Here is a 19,321-nt window from a genome sequence, read left to right on the forward strand (position 1 = left end):
TTTGCTGGGGTTTCATTGCGGAATTCCCCCTGCAGAATTCTGCCCCTAAAACTAGAACCTGCTAAAAAAAACTTTCTCTTAATTGTATTAAGGACTTACACAATCAAGTTTGCTTTTTTTCCAAAGGTAAAAAGGGTCAGCAAGTTGCTTTAAAGAATTCTTCAGATTGACCGCTATCAAGGCTCCTAGCACAGCCTGGTGGAAAAAAACAATGGCAAGTGAAGTTAAGTGATAGATATGCTGTAGTAAGAAAGAGAAGAACCAAATAAGGGAGGATGGCAGAGCATGTGAGGTCTTTAAAGAAGGTACCCGCTCAGAAGCTTAGTGGGCAACATAGCTGGTTGGTGCCTGCGGTTTTACATAGCTGACATCAGAGTCCAGGATCAGAGAAAACTCTAATCACAGACTTTTAACCCCTCATATGCTGTGGTCAATTGCGACCATGGCATCCAAGTGATCATTTACCAGGAGAGCTGCAGTCCCGGTGACTGAACAGCATCCCTGCGATGAGATTGTGGGAGTGGATCAGTTGCTGTAGCAGCCTGTGAAAGGGCTTGATAGAAATACACTGATTCTCCCATAGACTGCAATAGTAAAAAAAAAAAATAATAAAAAATATGTAAAAAAAAAACAAATAATCCTCCCTTTCAGCATTGTACAAATAAAAATAAATAAACAATATAAAAATAAAGATCATTGGCATCACTATGTCTGAGAGTGCCTGAACTAATAGATTTACAAGTATGTATCCCACATGATGAATGATGTAATAAAAAAAGTATAACGGACCATTCACTTTTTTTTTTCTTGCTTCATCTGCCCAAAAAAATTGAATAAAATTTGATCAAAAAGTCAAACACATCCCAAATGGTATCAATGAAAAAGCCATAACTTTTTTATTTTTTCATTCACATAGCCTTATGAGGGCTTGTTTTTTTGGGTTAAACAGAAGAAAAACTATAAACATGTGGTATCACTGTAATCGTACTGACCTGCAGAATTAAGTTAACAGGTCAGTTTTACTGAGTAGGAAATGCCATAAACACAAAATATATAAAATAATGGTGGAATTGTGGTTTGTTTGTTTGTTTGATTTGCAGTTTCACACCATTTAGAATTTTCTTCCAGCTTCCCTACATCATATGCAATATAAAAAAGTCCATTAAAGGGGTTTACCGAGATTTTGATGCTGATGATCTATCCTCAGGATAGATCATCAGTATCTGATCATTGGGGTTTGGGACCCCCTGGGACCCCCGTCGATCAGCTATTTAAAAAGGCACCGGTGCTCACAGCACCGTGACCTTCTCCCAGCTTACCAAGCACAGTGCTGTACATTATATGATATTATATTGATATCACGCTTATCCACCACTGCCCTCTCAAACAGCTGATTGGAGGGGGTCCCAGGTGTTGGACCCCCGCCGATCAGATACTGGTGATCTATCCTGAGGATAGGTCATGAGATTCAAAATCTTGGAAAACCCCTTTAAAGCCATTAAAAAGTTCAACTTGTCCCGCAAAAAACAAGCCCTTATACGGCCATGTGAATAGGAAAAAAAAGGCTCCTGGAAGGGCAGGGAGTGAAAAACGGAAACAAAAAATAGAAAATTGCTGTGTCAAGAAAGGGTTAAACAACATTCATACTATAGTTATGTATTGAATGTCTTGGTTGAAAGTTTATAATATATATTACACAGTAAGAACACTCTGAGAACTAAAGTACCAGCAAATAATAATGAATGCATTCATATTGTACAGCACTAAAGACATGGATACCGACCTTAGGCAGAGGTCGCAAGTAAGTACCAAGTGCCAGCATAGTGATCATAACCACCATCATAACAAAGAAACTGGACATCTGAGGATTCAAAAAGAGCAAAAGTTATACCGTGTACAGTCCCTTATCCATATATTTATATGGGGTTTATCATGTGATTGGTGCTCACTGGTTTTCATGCATTTCCATTATTATCTGCTCTTTGAGGTAGCAGGCAGCACGTTATAGAGCAGGAGGAGCTGAGCAGATTGATGAATAGTTTTGTGGGAAAAGATTCAGTAAAACTTGTATTTAGGGAAAACTTCTGTGACAGTTTTGTCATGAAAAAGTTCAAAATCAACAAATAAAGTATATTGCAAAAATAATGAGAATCACTTGCCCTACACATTTAACTAAATTTAAAAAAAATGAAATTACCAGTTTAAACGTTAAACTGGAATTATTATATATATTTTTTAAAGTAACAACCTATAGAATACAGGGATTACATTCCTTGAAATCTAAGTGCACCATCAAAAGCTATATAATTCCTGAAATCAAGCAACCTAATGATTGCAGTTACCTAGACAGACCGTTGACAACCATGTCTACCTTCATATAACTTTCTGAGAAATGGGAGTTATTTAATGCATCAATGCAAATATTTGCACCAAGAACTCACATCCAAGCAGAGGTTCCAAAAACAAAAACAAAGTAAAAATAACATATTGTGTATTAAGTGTATACCTCAAGAAGAGCTTGCGCTCTTAAAAACACTCAAACTGAGGCCCCTCAATATTTGGCCATTATCTACAAATGTGTTAAAATATCTACTGCATACAGCAATTAACCATGTAATAATTAATACAGACAACTACCTTTATGCAGCTTTGCAGCCAACAGTAAGAGCTATTTTAAAAACAGCAAACTTATTCCTCTAGCTGCAGTGCAGCCTGAGGTTTAGCCATCAGTAGCAAGGACCCATTGTATTCATCGTTGGCTACTAAAGTGCCAGCATGTGAGAAGATATGAGATACGTCCTTGGCAGGAAGAAGTTTTTTTTCTAAATGATTATCCCCTATGCAACAATGCATAATAAAAATAATGTACCTAAAGCAACTATAATATAATGTATAAACTCAGTATAATATATACAACCAAAACTGCTTACATAGTAGCCCAATAAACACAATAAAAAGCATTCACAATAATATCATAGAAATTAAAGGGATGTGCTTATTTTTTCCCCAAAAATACCTACATAACAAAAAAATTGGAAGGAGTACTTGATACTGACAAAGATAAGGAGGATGTGTGTTAAAAATATTATTGTGAAATACATGCGTGCTATGTATACTTTATTGTACAGATAAATTGTGCAAGGAAAGTCTAATGGGTAAAGAAATATGATTTTGTATTTTAGTATATTATATAATTATATTAAGAAACCATATTTCTTAATCTCTAGGAAAACTTGTTGATTCAGAGTATTTTATTTAACTGTGGGTAAGATGTTCACTTGGTGATATTTTTAATGAGCGGTATCATAAGTAGCGTTATAGACCAGATTTGGGGAAATGCAATATCTCCTTATGGAGAGCACCTTAAATGACGTGAGAAGTCTTATAGACGAGACCAGATTATTTGTTTGGTAAAAAATATAACTCCTGCTGTGATCAAGTGTCTACACTCCCATCCCACCTACCTGTGACTTTCCTCCAGCCCCATCCACTGCGAGAGTTACAGAGAGTGCACAGCAAATCACATGAATGAAGAAAAATGATCCAAAGAAATTACTGCAACCAAGGGCCAGCATTTCCTACAAAGAAAGCTTTAGTTATATTTGATATATGTTTAACATACATTAAAATAAAGTTTTAGCAACTAGTAAATACTGTAGGAAGCATTCCTCCCAGCAGAGTTTTGGTTATGAAAAGGGCGTATCCCAAGTCAAGTATTTATCACCTATTCATGGCTGTTAGTTCCACCACTAGGACCCCCATCGATCCAGAGAACAAGGGGTGACTGAGTCCACTTAATGCAGTGCTAGTGGTCCACTGCTCCATTCATTTTTATGGGACTATGGTCCCTCATAATCCAATATTTACCACCTATCCTGTGGATAGGTAATAAATACTCTTTGTGGGATACATCCTTTAAATAGTCATCGCAGCAGGTTAATCACAGTGTCCTTACTGTTAGCATGCCCACTTTGCTTTTATTGATGCCCTGCTCAACATAGCTAGTACTGACGTTCAGCAAGTCATCAATAAAGGCAGAATGGGGATACAAACAGTAAGGTCACCATAACTAGTCACCACTGCAGCACCACCAAGATGACCTGCACATGGCGGCTTTTAACATTTTGTTTTCTAGGAATAGAGTTGCTTTTGTCTGTGGGCTGTTTTTAGTATTGTCCTGCACATGTTCTTGAAACTAGTGACCTTCGGTGCTTGTGGATGTCTTACCAGGTTTGTGGCTACACCAGAAATATATCTTATAGCAAAAGTTCAACACATGGTGAGCTCAATCTCATTGTAAACATTAATAAGGGAGGTGGTTGTGCATCTAATGTCACCCAATACATTTTAGAAGGCAATTTATTTACAGGAATAGTCACTTGATAACAAACTACATTTTTTGTGGAAGTTTTACCTGGTTTGGGTCAACATCATAGCCATGTCTTGCTCCTAAAGTCCTGCCCATGGCAAGGTTAATTACATAGCCAACAATAGCAAGAGAAAATGCTGTGCCAATCATTTCACCCCATTGGCTTACAGTAGGTAAAGTAGGGGCAGGAAAGCTGAAAATACATTGACAGAGGTTTTACATGTAATAAGTGTGAATTAAGTTATTGGTAGTAAAAATATCAATCATAAAGGATAACTCCTTAAAAATTTACATTTTTCATGTACTGATTTCCTCCTATTTGCTTCTTTGAATGAAATATTGACTTTTAAACACGTATCTTCTTAGGTCTATGATAGGAGGCCAAAGTGGCTATGTAGCTTTCATTGGTAAATTTCTAATCATGTCATATTTTCCATATGTCTGGTTTCTGTCGCGGTAGTTCACTGCAGATGCTACAGATCCCCACTGAATAGAGCTAAACTGCGAGTGCAGACCTGCTGCAGCTTCAAGCAGCGTCAGCCTGGACACTACGCCAGAAAGGGCCACATCTTGTTTTGGCACCGTCGCAGCTTTAATCCATCGGCTTCATGAACTGCAGTGCTGCCTCTCATTCAAAACAAAAGGAGGATGTGCCCAGGAGGTGGGTGCTGGAATTTTGGCGTGGAGTCTGTGCCAAAATTCTGGTGGCATAAACTGCCATGAGAAGGGTCCTTAAAGGGGTTATCCAAGACCTATAATGCCCCCCCATATGCCGGGGCCCCTCACACAGATTGTACTTACCTCACTCCCCGACACCCGCGTTGCTTCTGATGACGGCACAGCCGCAGCTGTATCTCCCGGGCCTCGACAGAAACGAGTCTCCCTAGCATCGCGGGTGACGCTAGGGAGGCTCATTTTCATTGCAGCCTGCTATAGGCTGATCCCCTGACGCCGGATATTTTCATTTGTGCGACGGGGAGATGCAGCGGCGGCCATGCTGGCATCAGAAACGACATGGGTGCATGGCAGCGATATAAGTACAATCTGTGTGAGTGGCCTGGGCATTTGGGTGGGGGGAGGGGGCATTATAGGTTTTGGATAACCCCTTTAAGAAGAGAACATATTGTCTTGTAAGGCCGGATTCAAACAGACTTTCTGACTTCATCCAAAAAGAAAAATGGATGTATCTGATCATATGGTGTCTGTTTGCGTCTTTTTTTTTTCCAGGCCTGTTTATTTGAATGAGTCTTGGATGGGGCATACAATAAGTTATTTTTTTGCCATGGACCAATACTGACATATTAAAGGGTCCGTGTGCTATGTGGTCCGAATGGCACACAGAAGTTACTGCCATCTGTGTAGACCTATTTTTCCTTTTATGCCATTAGACTGATAGCTGTGAAATAGTGCAACATAGTATACTCTCCCACTACTTACCCTAATGGTATCTGGCCCACTATATCCATTTTATATTTTTCCGGAAGGTTACAACTGCCCGAGACAGCTGTAGCAATTATGACCTGAAAGAAAAATGCAGGCAGTTGCTCCTACGACTCTTTGATAGAAGCAGAAAGTAAGAGTAATACAATTCAATTTTTTTCATAGGGATACATACAATAATAATCTCCATGGGAATAGGAAAGCGAATCTTATGCATATATTTGAGGTTTAGCTCTTTGACGATGATAAGCAGCACCGAGCTGACCAAAGCAAAGACCAAGGATGCCACGTTGGTATTTGGTAGGTTCTTGCAGATGTCTATGAAGGTCTACAAGAGGCAATATACATAGGTTATTTTATGGATGCGATAACCTATACGTTTCAACCTGATGCTGAATGTAAATACTTACATAAACAATAGCCAGAGGACCACTGTATGGTGGCACGGTGACTCCAAATATATACTTGAGCACAGATATAAGAATTTGCAAGCCAGCTGCTGTCATGAAACCACGAATAAAGGATTCTGACAGGTATATGGCCACAAAGCCAAACTGCACAAAGCCCAAGGCAATCTTAAATGGAGGATAAAATAAAAGAATTATTAGAAACAATGGCTTATAGTGTGTTAACCCACTAAATTATAACTTGTAAGTCTTTACCTATTAAAATCCTGTAATTTAGGCTATTTCTAAGATCATACTGACCTGTATGATTGCTGTCAGACATGCAAGTGTTGCTGAAACCTGCAGCCTCGCTTGATTCATTGCTGCCATGTCTGTTATAGTGGCATTTGTGGTCTCATTTAGCTTCTGAAAATCAGACTCTGGAGCCAGCTGCATACACACATTTCCCACTATTATGCTAATGACAGCAAACGTTCCTATAATGAATTAAGGATGTCGGTTTACGAGGAATGGCATAAAATCATGTCCCAGATACCAGAAACCAATTAGAAACCCTTACCTGGTACCATCTGTGGAATTCCTCCCAAAAAGAAATAAGTCACAAGAGGAAAGAAGGAAGAGTACAATCCATTCACAGGTGGGAGGTTAGCAAGAAGGGCAAAAGCCATGCCTGAAACGATAAAGCAAAGGAAAAACTGACAACATCTGTCTCAAAAATACAATACACTTTTGCAAAATAAAGTCCTAACGAACCTTGCGGGACCTGGATTGTGCCAGCGCTGATACCACCAAGCAGATCTGGGAGGGCATATTCTTTTAAGTTATACTTGGGTACCCAAGTAAGAATGGGAAGGAGACCAAAAATAAGAGCTTTGAACTTGGCGGGCGTCCAACTGAAAGAAATGCAGAAATTCTGAAGGTAAGAACAGGGAAAAAAAAGGATTCTTGACATTTTATGCCATAGTGTTTGTTTGCATAAATCAGTAGTTCATGGGAATACATGATTCTCTATAATCCAGGTTATATCTATAGGTAGTGTAGAGGAACCTGTCTCTGGTGCCTGAGGGACCCCAAAGTCCCTTCATAAGAAGATGCCTTGGTTAATGTCATCACTACTGTGGTTTTGTAGCTTCAATTTACACCTCTGTTGTATACCACATTAAAGAAATGTAAGGTGTTCCTCACCTTCCAGCAATATGCAATCCCCTTTCCCTGTCTGCTGATTGTTAATTTTTAGAAATCTTTTACATTTTTAAAATCTATCTGCGTTACTGCAGTTAACATAAGAAAGGAGGGGAGCTGTAGCTGCAGTTTTTATGTCTATGAAAAGACATGCAAAAATGTGGTTTATATATGATTGTATTAGACTGTTGAGCACAATACCCAGAGTACTGCAGTCGCTCAGCAGGCATGGCAGGAACATATTCAATATTATGTGCCTAATGGGTAGCTGTCATCAGTATGTGAGCTCAAAAACAAGATCACCGCAGCAGCTCACAAGGTTTTATTGGGAGTGTGGGTTCTGGTGCTCACCAGACAGAAGGCACAGGCTTTTCATATTCATATTAAACAAAGGAAACTTCTGAATGGTTGTCCACCTGTCAGTCAATGGATGCTCTGCCAGTCAGCATAAACCTTCAACTACAGGAAAGGACAATATCTATCACAGGAAGGGGCTTTACCTAGTAATGCAGTAAAAACCCAATCTGGCCCCTGGATATAGAATATGTTTTTTGCCTTCTGAAGATGATCACTGCCACAAGAGTCTTGAAGAAGATGGGTCAGCACTGCGGTTTGCACGTGGTGCACACATCCAGGGAAGGCGTCCCACTAGTATATAACGAAGAAGGAGCGACATTCACTTTCTTGACGATATGAAGAGATGAGAAATTAAATAGCGTGAGGGGCACACCTGCAACTGGAAATCACATGGAAGGCCAGTCAATACGTAAGTGTAACAATTATTTTATTAACACCACACTATATATAAAAATATAAAATGAGGATCCTCAATTTTCACATGAATGTATACATAGATGTTTAAAATGCATAGAAATTATAAATATCTGTGCAACGATTTAAAATGGACTAGATGGTACAAACTTGTTGTATTTCAAATGTGCAAAGATGGAGGCTCCATCTTTGCGCATTCCTCCATCTTTGCGCATTTGAAATACAACAAGTTTGTACCATCTAGTCCATTTTAAATCGTTGCACAGATATTTATAATTTCTATGCATTTTAAACATCTATGTATACATTCATGTGAAAATTGAGGATCCTCATTTTATATTTTTATATATAGTGTGGTGTTAATAAAATAATTGTTACACTTACGTATTGACTGGCCTTCCATGTGATTTCCAGTTGCAGGTGTGCCCCTCACGCTATTTAATTTCTCATTTAATCATTCTGAAAGATTGGGGATATCTTTTTTAGGGGGAGCACCCTTGTGTTGTGATTGACAGAGTGAGCCAATCCATCCATTTAAGATATGAAGAGATGTTTATTCAAGGCATAAGAGAATCACTGATGATGCTATTATGCCTTGAATAAAGTGAGTGCCACTCCTTCTTTGTTATATACCACAAGAGTCTGGCAGTGGAGAACCCCCTGGAGTAATCATGCATGTTTGATGGAACTAAGCAGGCACAATATATATTAATGAAGGGGGTAGCTGTTGGCAACAAAAGGGTTCAGCCTACTGCTGTCTTTTGTGTATGGCTAATTTGAAAGTGCTTATCCCACAAAAAACACATATTATCTATTCAAAGTGATAAATGTATCATCACTGGAGGCTGCACTACTGACTCATGGTCCCATTTGCGCATTGCTGCCCAATTCAAAGTCGGTGGGACGGCGAAGATACCAAGTACAGCACTTGTCTATCTTTGCCATTCCTATATAGCGGCAGGGTGTATATGTACCACAGTTGCATTTGAACTCTTCCAGAACGGCGAGGCTTGGGACCCTGCTCCAGTGCTGGTTTAGCCCCCAACAATCATACATTTTATTATCACTTCTACAAATAGTTGATAAAAAAAAAATCTTGGGGTAACGCTTTTAAAGTCTCAGTAAAGGCGTACATTATAAATAATACAGATCATTTTTGCCATTACCTGAACAATTTTCTTGCTTTCCCACCTACTGGGTAACTGCGATTTTTCTTCTCATATTCTTCATTGAAAAGTTCAAGGGAATATGTAGATCGATCAACTATGTATCGAGGCCGGGCCTTATTCATGGTTTGGCCCTTAACAGTGTAAGTGGCAGGAAATCCTTTTGTAAGCTAAGATAAAAAAAATAAAGAGTGTCATGCTGTTAATAGGATTAGGGGCACACAGACACATACAAAATTGCTGTTTAATTACAAAATAAATAAAAACATGTCACTAAATAAAATAAATATAGATGAGTGAAGTTTTGAAAAATTTGATTCAGCCAATTCGCCAAGAAATTTGATTTGTTACGATTGAATTAATCACGAATTGCTATAAATCAAGTATACCCATATGTCACGGTGGCTGAGGGAATGTATGGAGCAGGCTGCTGCAGTGAGGTCGCTTTATACACGGAACTGAACAGTGATAGAGAGTGCAGAGAGTGACAGCAGCAGCGGCAGTAACAGTGACAGTAGTAGCTCCATGACAGAATGCGGAGAGTTGCAGCAGCAGCCGCAGTAACAGTGCCTTTAATACTGAGGCACACTAACTGTATCACTAAAATAACAAATTAACTGTGAATGTCGGTGCACTGCACAGTGATGCACGCGGAAATATATTACACCTGTCTTTAATTCTGTGGCACAGTAACTGTATCCCTAACAGAACAGATTAGCTATGAATGTCGGTGCACTTGACAATGATGCACATGGCGATACACTCTCCCTACAGTCTCCCTATACTCTCCTTACACTCTCCCTTCACTCTCCCTCTCCAATATTGTCCTATTAACAGTTTGCAGCAACACTGTCCCTAGCGCATGAGAACTTGTCATATTCCTCCCTATGCTCTGCTCACAGTAGTGATGGGTAGTTTGCATTACTGACAAAGATTAGTTCACTAAGAACTACAGCAACTGGGAGGAGTAGACAGTGATGACACAGTAGTTCCAGCAGGATCATTCAGTGTCATTACCACTTGTTTTATAGGTCCTACTACTAGAAAAGTAGAAAAACACAATATAGATGTGCAAATATAAATGAAATAATAAAAAAACTCTGAAATTACACTACACAAACTCAGCCCCTCTGTGTGTGAGTAAGAGAGAGTGATTGTACAGTGTGCATGTAGGTTCATAAAACTCACCTGTTTTGTGATAAAATCCTGTCCTGTGTGCTGAAGATGCTATAGGTCAGGGATCAGCAACCTCTGGCACCCCAGCTGTTCTGAAACTACAACTCCCAGAATCCTCCTTTCATCTCTATACAGGTTTGCCAACCAGAATTTTTCTTTTTTCTGGACAACTGTCCCAAAATCATGGACAGCCAACATTTTTTACATACAAATTGGAAAACCATAATAAATTATGAAGATTATAAGTAATACAGGTCTATAGCTCAATATACTGATCAGAACTCATTACCAGCATTTACTGTGAGCTGTAAAATTATAATAATTGCCACCAAAATAATCTAGTCAAATACCACCAGTCTCAAAAAAATCACAGACACATCTATTTTTTTTCAGAAAAAAAGTTGCCAACCGTCCACAAATTTCTGGACGGTTGGCATCCCTGCTTCTATAGGAGTTACAAGAACAGCCAAGTGTGTATGCTTGAAGTTGTAGTTTCACAGCAGCTGGAGTGCTGAAGGTTGCTGATCCCTGCTATAGCTGAGGCTGCACTGCTTCTCAGCTCTCTCATACATTCACCGTGAGTCAGTGGACCTGAATTACTATAGATGGTGCTGCTGCGCTTAGTCTATAAACTTTTCTGCTGGTTTGCACCTTTTTACAGTTAACTTAAGGCAACTATTGATGTGAGCAATTAAAGGGGTTATCCAACCCCTATAATGCCCCCCAGAAATGCTTGGGCACAGCATACAGGCTATACTTACCCAGCACCCCGGCACCCGCTTTTCTCCTGATACGGCTGCTGCTGCTGCATCTCCCCGTCACACATATCAGCCAATAGCAGGCCACCAGGGAAATGAGCCTCCGTAGCAACACCCTTTTAAAATTTGGGTTGCTACATCCAACGGCAAAAAAAAATAAAAAAATGAAAGGGGTTGTCCACATTCTATGTACCAATGCTGAAAATTCCTAACATGTTGTGTAGTGTAGTTACCACTTTATGATACTTTTCCATTCTTCGACTAAAGTACTGCAGTTGATACCAATAGTGGAGACTTACAGCCATCCATGTGACATAACAGATTAGCAGTTTCATGGTATGCATACTATAGCTTCTTCTACTGTCCCTGGCTTTTTTTTTTATCTTAGCAGGTGCTTATTGTCCAGCTTAGGCAGTCTTTTAGGGTGCCTGCACCACATCACCAGATGTATGGAGGGAACTTCCCTGTTTCCTATCACTGGGTTCTGGTTTCTTCAGCCCACTGCTAAAGTCTTGGCATTCTGGTTTGGTTTATCAACTTCCATTATAGAGGGGCACCATGTGTACCGCTGCAGAAAATGACTGGCTGCAGTAGTGACATGTTCCCTATGCGGCATGTGACTCAGTAATATTCTGCTTGGGGGATACGTCACTGCTGTAACCAGTCATTACTGAAATTGACAAGCAGGGACTAAGACCACATCAGTGGACTGAAGAAGCTAGAACCCAGCGACAGGGAGCAGGTAAGTAAAGGGAGACGTGGGGGCAGCCAGAAAGTCTGCCAAAGCTGGACAACCTCTTAAACTAAAGCTCACCACATCTGGAGCGTGCATGCAAGACAAAAATCGGAAACATACTTGAAAATCAGCCTGATACGTCAAGAAGCAAAAGACAGAAAAAGGGTTTTCATCCACAAAAATTCCCATTCTACCTCAAATGGCAACATATAATATACTCACTGTATAGTCGAATATTCAATGTTGCCATCTCATTATTGGGTAAATCTTTTGGCAAACGCAATTGGAGGCACAATTCTAGGTTTGAAAGATTTATCTCCTGATCTAATGTCCCTACATGTGTGCCTAATTTTCTATTTTTGATCAATATATAAAAATATGCAGTCTGCAATGCACGTGCACAGACCGTGTTCCCTTCGTCTGTGGACACGGACCCATTCACTTGAAAAGGGTCCACTATCCGCATCCGACAGTCTGCACCGCAAAAAAGTAGTGCATGCACTACTTTTTAAAGAGGTGGAAGCATGGACAGAAAATGCTTCTGATCCGTGCCTCTGTTCCGCATCGTCACTTCGGGATTGCGGACACATTCAAGTTTGCGGGCCGCAATAAGGGCACGGGTGACACAGTCATAAAGATGACTGTTAAAATATGACACAAAATATGTTACAGTTAGATTCTATAATAGAGAACGGTAATGCACATAACAGGCATGCAGTGGCTCAGCAGCAAAGCCATCCTGCAACGTATTCTAGTATATTGTCAGCTAAACACAAAGGACGTAGTGGGAACATCAGCTGCTGCTTTCAGAAAAATCACAGACTGTCTCTACGAACAGCCTGAGCAAACAGGCTTGAGAAGGCTAGGACAGTTTTCAATTTCTCAGATTGCATCATATCCTAAACGGATATCAATGTGGAAAAAAAATGGCAGTATTTGCTCACGTTTTTGAGAGGGTACTGTGCATGTCCTATTATGTTTATGTACATGGGTGTGTGTGTATGTTTAACTCCCTATCAGGATGAAGTGACAGAGCTGTAGTATGCACAGGGTTGGTTAGTACTGGAACATAGCTGCTACAAACTGGACTAAAAAGGAGAATAAAAATCAATGCAGCATTTTTATGTTATGGTTTATTTGTAATAAAAAAAAACATTTTATGCTTCATTTATATGTACGGGGCTTATGTGATTAGGTTTCATGGTATTAACCCCATTTTAACTGTACTCAGTACCAATAAAATAAATATCTTTGACTTCTTGCAGTAGTACTGTAATTTCTAGGGATGAGTGAATGTTTCATCCGAAGTCGATTCGCTCATGCCTAGTAATTACTTTCTGATGCTGATGTGGAGTCAGAGTTCAAAAGAGACATTTTCATTTAGTTTGAAACCTGTTAATTTGAAATGATCGAATTGATTCTACACAACTCAGTCTCAGCGACTCTGAAACTGTAGTGATTCGACCCACACGAATTGTTCAAAACGTGGCCAACATTTTGCAGATCAGAAGACAGAGAAGAAGGCATCTGCCACCAAAAAGGAATAATTTCTGGACTGTTTTTTAATTTAAAAACAACTGTTAGTGCAGTGTGTTTCTAAAAATGTTGTTAGTGCCAGTTAGTATACGTTTACCCGTTTCAATATACAGTCAGGTTCATAAATATTGGGACATAGACACAATTGTAACATTTTGGGCTCTGTACACCACCACAATGGATTTGAAATGAAACAAACAAGTTGTGCTTTAACTGCAGACTGTCAGCTTTAATTTGAGGGTATTTACATCCAAATCAGGTGAATGGTGTAGGAATTATAACAGTTTGCATATGTGCCTCCCACTTGTTTACGAACCAAAAGTAATGGGACAATTGGCTTCTCAGCTGTTCCATGGCCAGGTGTATGTTATTCCCTCATTATCCCAATTACAGTGAGCAGATAAAAGGTCCAGGGTTTATTTCAAGCGTGCGATTTGCATTTGGAATCTGTTGCTGTCAACTCTCAAGATGAGATCCAAAGAACTGTCACTATCAGTAAAGCAAGCCATCATCAGGCTGAAAAAAACAAAACAACCCCATCAGAAAGATAGCAAAAACCTTTAGCGTAGCCAAAACAACTGTTTGGAACATTCTAAAAAGAAGGAACGCACCAAAAGACCCGGAAGACCACGGAAAACAACTGTAGTGGATTACCGAAGAATTCTTTCCCTGGTGAAGAAAACACCCATCACAACAGTTGGCCAGATCAAGACCACTATCCAGAAGGTAGGTGTATGTGTGTCAAAGTCAACAATCAAGAGAAGACTTCACCAGAGTGAATACAGAGGGTTCACCACAAGATGTAAACCATTGGTGAGCCTCAAAACCAGGAAGGCCAGATTAGAGTTTGCCAGACGACATCTAAAAAAGCCTTCACAGTTCTGGAACAACATCCTATGGACAGATGAGACCAAGATCAACTTGTACCAGAGTGATGGGAAGAGAAGAGTATGGAGAAGAAAAGGAACTGCTCATGATCTTAAGCATACTACCTCATCAGTGAAGCATGGTGGTGGTAGTGTCATGGCGTGGGCATGTATGGCTGCCAATGGAACTGGTTCTCTTGTAATTATTGATGATGTGACTGCTGACAAAAGCAGCAGGATGAATTCTGAAGTGTTTCAGGCAATATTATCTGCTCATATTCAGCCGAATCTTCAGAACTCATTGGATGGCGCTTCACAGTGCAGATGGACAATGACCCAAAGCATACTGCAAAAGCAACCAAAGAGTTTTTTAAGGGAAACAAGTGGAATGTTATGCAATGGCCAAATCACCTGACCTGAATCCGATTGAGCATGCATTTCACTTGCTGAAGACAAAACTGAAGGGAAAATGCCCCAAGAACAAGCAGGAACTGAAGATAGTTGCAGTAGAGGCCTAGCAGAGCATCACCAGGGATGAAACCCAGCGTCTGGTGATGTCTATGCGTTCCAGACTTCAGGCTGTAATTGACTGCAAAGGATTTGCAACCAAGTAATGAAAAGTGAAAGTTTGATTTATGATTATTATTCTGTCCCATTACTTTTGGTTCCTCAACAAGTGGGAGGCACATATACAAACTGTTGTAATTTCTACACCGTTCACCTGATTTGGATGCAAATACCCTCAAATTAGAGCTGACCGTCTGCAGTTAAAGCACATCTTGTTCGTTTCATTTCAAATCCATTGTGGTGGTGTATAGAGCCAAAAATGCTAGAATTGTGTCGCTGTCCCAATATTTATGGACCTGACTGTATGTCGCTGTCAGTTGGACATTACTAATGCTGCCTTGGTGTTAAAGAGCTTGAAATGGGTTGGATACAGTTGGATATAAAACCCAGAGTGCTATACGTGACTTTTCAGGGCGATTGGGGCGTTTCAGGTTTATATGGACCGATTCTAGCAAAACGAATTTTGTGAAATTTGCTCATCTTTCCAGCTTAGCATGCTACTTTATTCTTCTAGCTGGTGGTGTCTTCAGTGACTTGCTGATAATTATTAGTGGTTCCCTGTTGGTGCTACAAGCTATATGTGCACCCATACTTAGACTAAAGCCCCATGCACACATCAAGAACATGTGCACACAGCCTGAACAGCAGCGCAGGAAGACCCGGCAGATACATATGTAGTTGTAGGCATTCAATGTGTCACCATATGGTACCCCTGTACAGCACCCTATTTTCTCCTAGAAGCAATGTAATGCATACTCTACTGTAGATGTAACACTATTGAGGAAGAACACCTCTTTACAGATTCTGTATGAATCCATACAAAAATAAAACCTCCATATACATCTGCATAAAATCATATGCTGATGGAGTTATAGTACATGTCTATAGATTTATGTAGCTGCAGCATTGTGGAACCATTGTGAAACCATATAACAGTGATCCATGATGTTGCCTTTAGCTGAGCTGGACGTTCTTGTTCACTGTCAAACTGACAACCTGCTCAACTTGCTGATAGACCTAATAGACCACTGTAACTTGCAGCCCAACAGATCTGCCTATGCTCCTATATATACAGGAAATACCTGCACATCAACAGTCTCTGCTTGGATCGCCTTCAAAACCTCAAATATGAACAGAGGACGACCTCAGAAGCCATCACAGAAGTTTATGAAGTAGTGTAGTAAGCATGGTAGACTAGAGGCCCGAATACAAATGTAATTGTAATTCTCATGATTATGTTGTAAGTTAGTTGTCTTTATAGTATTATGTAGCGTAGCAGGATGATGGGGATGTGGCCTAAAGTTATTGCAGCAGAGGGTATTTGTACTTTATTTACACTAAAGCTTTGTATTCTTTTATAATCAAATCGGAAGGCATGTTTCTATTTTTATTGTAACTGAAGACACAAGTGATTTCACAGTTGTCAACCCAGGTAAAGATCAGCCAACAACTAACAGGCGTGCACATTACTTTTGAGGTAGGGCACTCTAGCAATCAATAGAAGGAAGTATGTTGGCTGACATCTAAAATAACGCAGACAGGATTAGAGGTAGTATGAGAAGATTAAAACATAAGACTTGTTCCTTTGGGGATGGCTTATTGTCCGTAATTTGCAAACAAATACTGATCTGGGAGAAAATCTAAATGTTGTTTCATTGTAGGACAATCTTTGGACATAATCCTATAGTGTGACTCTTCCTTGTGAACAGTTTGGACAATCTTTGTCCCTCTGGCTGTTACGGAAGCTGATGTAGATCCGATGTGTCACTGAACAGATTTCACTTGGGGCTACTCCTAAGGGCATTGTCCTGGTGGCCCCTGGTCTTCAGACTTTAACCCCGATACAGGGATCTTGACTACAGGGAAACACCAGACCACTACCTCTTGCAGTAGTCTCTGTTCAGTGACTGCTGACCCATGGGGATCGGTGGACACCAGTGTGGAGCACCGAGGGATAAAGCAGAACCGTAGTCAGGAAACAAGCCAAGGTCAGGTCAGGCAATGTTTGTGCAATCTGAGAGACAGATGGAGGTCAGGTTAGGCAGATAAGGGTTAAATATGGACAGCAGACAAGAGTTAGTACATAGAAGCTCAAAATAGCACAGTTGTGCACCTTTGCAGGAACTATCTACTAGAGCCTATTTCTTAGGAATGATGATGCTTTATATACCCAATAGAAGGCTGCCACAGGCTGGAAACAGTTGGGGTAGTGCACTCACAGTCCTCTTGCCCTCTTAAAGGGCATGTACTCCCTAGAAAGGAGGCTGCAGACAGAATGAAAAGGCCATTCTGGTCTAGCAGGACACTGGGCCACAGTGGAACAGCACTTTAGCGACCATGTCCATCGAGAAGTCACAGGAGGATCTTGGTGGATACAAACTGCTTGATGACAACAGGATGGTGAGTATTCCGATAGCTGTTCCCACTGGGAGCAGTGGGATAACAGCAGTCAAGAGCATAACACCGACATCAGATGCAGCACTGCATAGATTTCAATTATAATTTACACCAGTGTTCTGATATAAATTATAATAAATGTGCTGGGCTGCCTAAGGGTACTTTCACACTTGCGTTTTTCTTTTCCGGCATAGAGTTCCGTCACAGGGGCTCTATACCGGAAAAGAACTGATCAGTTTTATCCCCATGCATTCTGAATGGAGAGTAATCCGTTCAGTTTGCATCAGGATGTCTTCAGTTCAGTCGTTTTGACTGATCAGGCAAAAGAGAAAACCGCAGCATGCTACGGTTTTATCTCCGGCGAAAAAAACGGAAGACTTGCCTGAACACCGGATCCGGCATTTTTTCCCAGAATACCGGAATGCCGGATCCGTCGTTCTGTTATGCGCATGCGCAGACTGAAAAAAAGGTGAAAAAAATAAATGCCGGATCCGTTTTGCCGGATGACACCGGAACGACGGATCCGGCATTTCAATGCATTTTTTTCGACTGATCAGGCATTTTTAAGACTGATCAGGATCCTGATCAGTCTTACTAATGCCATCAGTTAGCATACATTTTGCCTGATCTGGCAGGCAGTTCCGGAGACGGAACTGCTTGCCGGATCTCTCTGCCGCAAGTGTGAAAGTAGCCTAAGGGTACTTTCACACTTGCGTTTTTCTTTTCCGGCATAGAGTTCCGTCACAGGGGCTCTATACCGGAAAATAACTGATCAGGCATATCCCCATGCATTCTGAATGGAGAGTAATCTGTTCAGTTTGCATCAGGATGTCTTCAGTTCAGTTGTTTTGACTGATCAGGCAAAAGAGAAAACCGTAGCATGCTACGGTTTTATCTCCGGCGAAAAAAACTGAAGACTTGCCTGAATGCCTGATCAGGCATTTTTTTCCATAGGAATGCATTAGTGCCGGATCAGGCATTCAAAATACCGGAATGCCGGATCCGTCATTCCGGTCTGCGCATGCGCAGACCTTTAAAAATGAAAAAAAAAAAAAAAAACGGATCCGTTTTGCCTGATGACACCGGAAAAACGGATCCGGTATTGCAATGCATTTTTCTGACTGATCAGGCATTTTTCTGACTGATCAGGCATTTTTCTGACTGATCAGGATCCTGATCAGTCAGAAAAATGCCTGATCAGTCAGAAAAAATGACATCCGTTTGCATACAGTTTGCCTGATCAGGCAGTCAGTTCAGGCAACGGAACTGCCTGCCGGAATCAAACAACGCAAGTGTGAAAGTACCCTAAGTCTGGCCCTGCATCATCCACCCCAAGCCCCGTGCCATCAATGTTTTTTGAAAAGTGCACGGTACAAATTGACCAAGTGGGACTTGAGCACAAATGTTTGACTTTTGATGCCAGAAAACTGGTGAAAGTGGTTTTATAATTTCCCTCCTATGTAGTTGTATATTACATTGGAAGTTTCCAACCATTAATAGACTGCATGCCACTTTCTAACATGACAGATGCTGTTGAAAAAAAAAATCTATTAAATGGGTTTTCCAACATCATACAATATTTTTTCAAACATCTAATATTGGTATAAAATAACAAAAGGAGTCAAACTCTGCCACATATCTCATGGCATGGTTTCTTCTATGGGTTTTGAATGGTGGGGTCCTTCACTAGATTTAGCTCCATTGAGTGCCTTTCCAATGTGTCCACATGGTAACGGCCCCAAGAATAGTATGGTCTAAAAAAACGCATAGGAAAAGTCCTCAGCCGCATGAACTGTGGTGCGGCCACCCATTGAAAACTTTAGGAGAAAGTTATAGCACAGATTCTGTGCGGGTTTCATCATCAAATCCACACTGAAACCCCTGCCAAAAAAGTTTGTGTGAACATACCCTAATGCTCATCTTACAAATCTCCTGTTGTTCCCATGGCTC

At 40.5% G+C, this 19,321-nt stretch overlaps 1 protein-coding gene across 1 annotated transcript in view; it reads right to left on the reverse strand.

The window, feature by feature from the left end:
- SLC26A9 (solute carrier family 26 member 9) overlaps positions 1 to 19,321 on the reverse strand; it is an 87,703-nt gene that overhangs the window by 29,913 nt on the left and 38,469 nt on the right. Inside the window, exons 2-12 of the mRNA XM_044287302.1 lie at positions 9,336 to 9,505; positions 6,970 to 7,109; positions 6,776 to 6,886; positions 6,517 to 6,692; positions 6,220 to 6,384; positions 5,985 to 6,137; positions 5,807 to 5,889; positions 4,415 to 4,562; positions 3,465 to 3,578; positions 1,784 to 1,861; positions 100 to 195 (exon numbers count right to left, since the gene is read on the reverse strand). Coding sequence (XP_044143237.1) covers positions 100 to 195; positions 1,784 to 1,861; positions 3,465 to 3,578; positions 4,415 to 4,562; positions 5,807 to 5,889; positions 5,985 to 6,137; positions 6,220 to 6,384; positions 6,517 to 6,692; positions 6,776 to 6,886; positions 6,970 to 7,109; positions 9,336 to 9,460 — 1,389 coding nt within the window. The 5' untranslated portion in view covers positions 9,461 to 9,505. The remainder of the gene's footprint in view (positions 1 to 99; positions 196 to 1,783; positions 1,862 to 3,464; positions 3,579 to 4,414; positions 4,563 to 5,806; positions 5,890 to 5,984; positions 6,138 to 6,219; positions 6,385 to 6,516; positions 6,693 to 6,775; positions 6,887 to 6,969; positions 7,110 to 9,335; positions 9,506 to 19,321) is intronic.

Source organism: Bufo gargarizans, chromosome 3 (assembly GCF_014858855.1).
Source record: "Bufo gargarizans isolate SCDJY-AF-19 chromosome 3, ASM1485885v1, whole genome shotgun sequence".
NCBI lineage: Eukaryota > Metazoa > Chordata > Amphibia > Anura > Bufonidae > Bufo > Bufo gargarizans.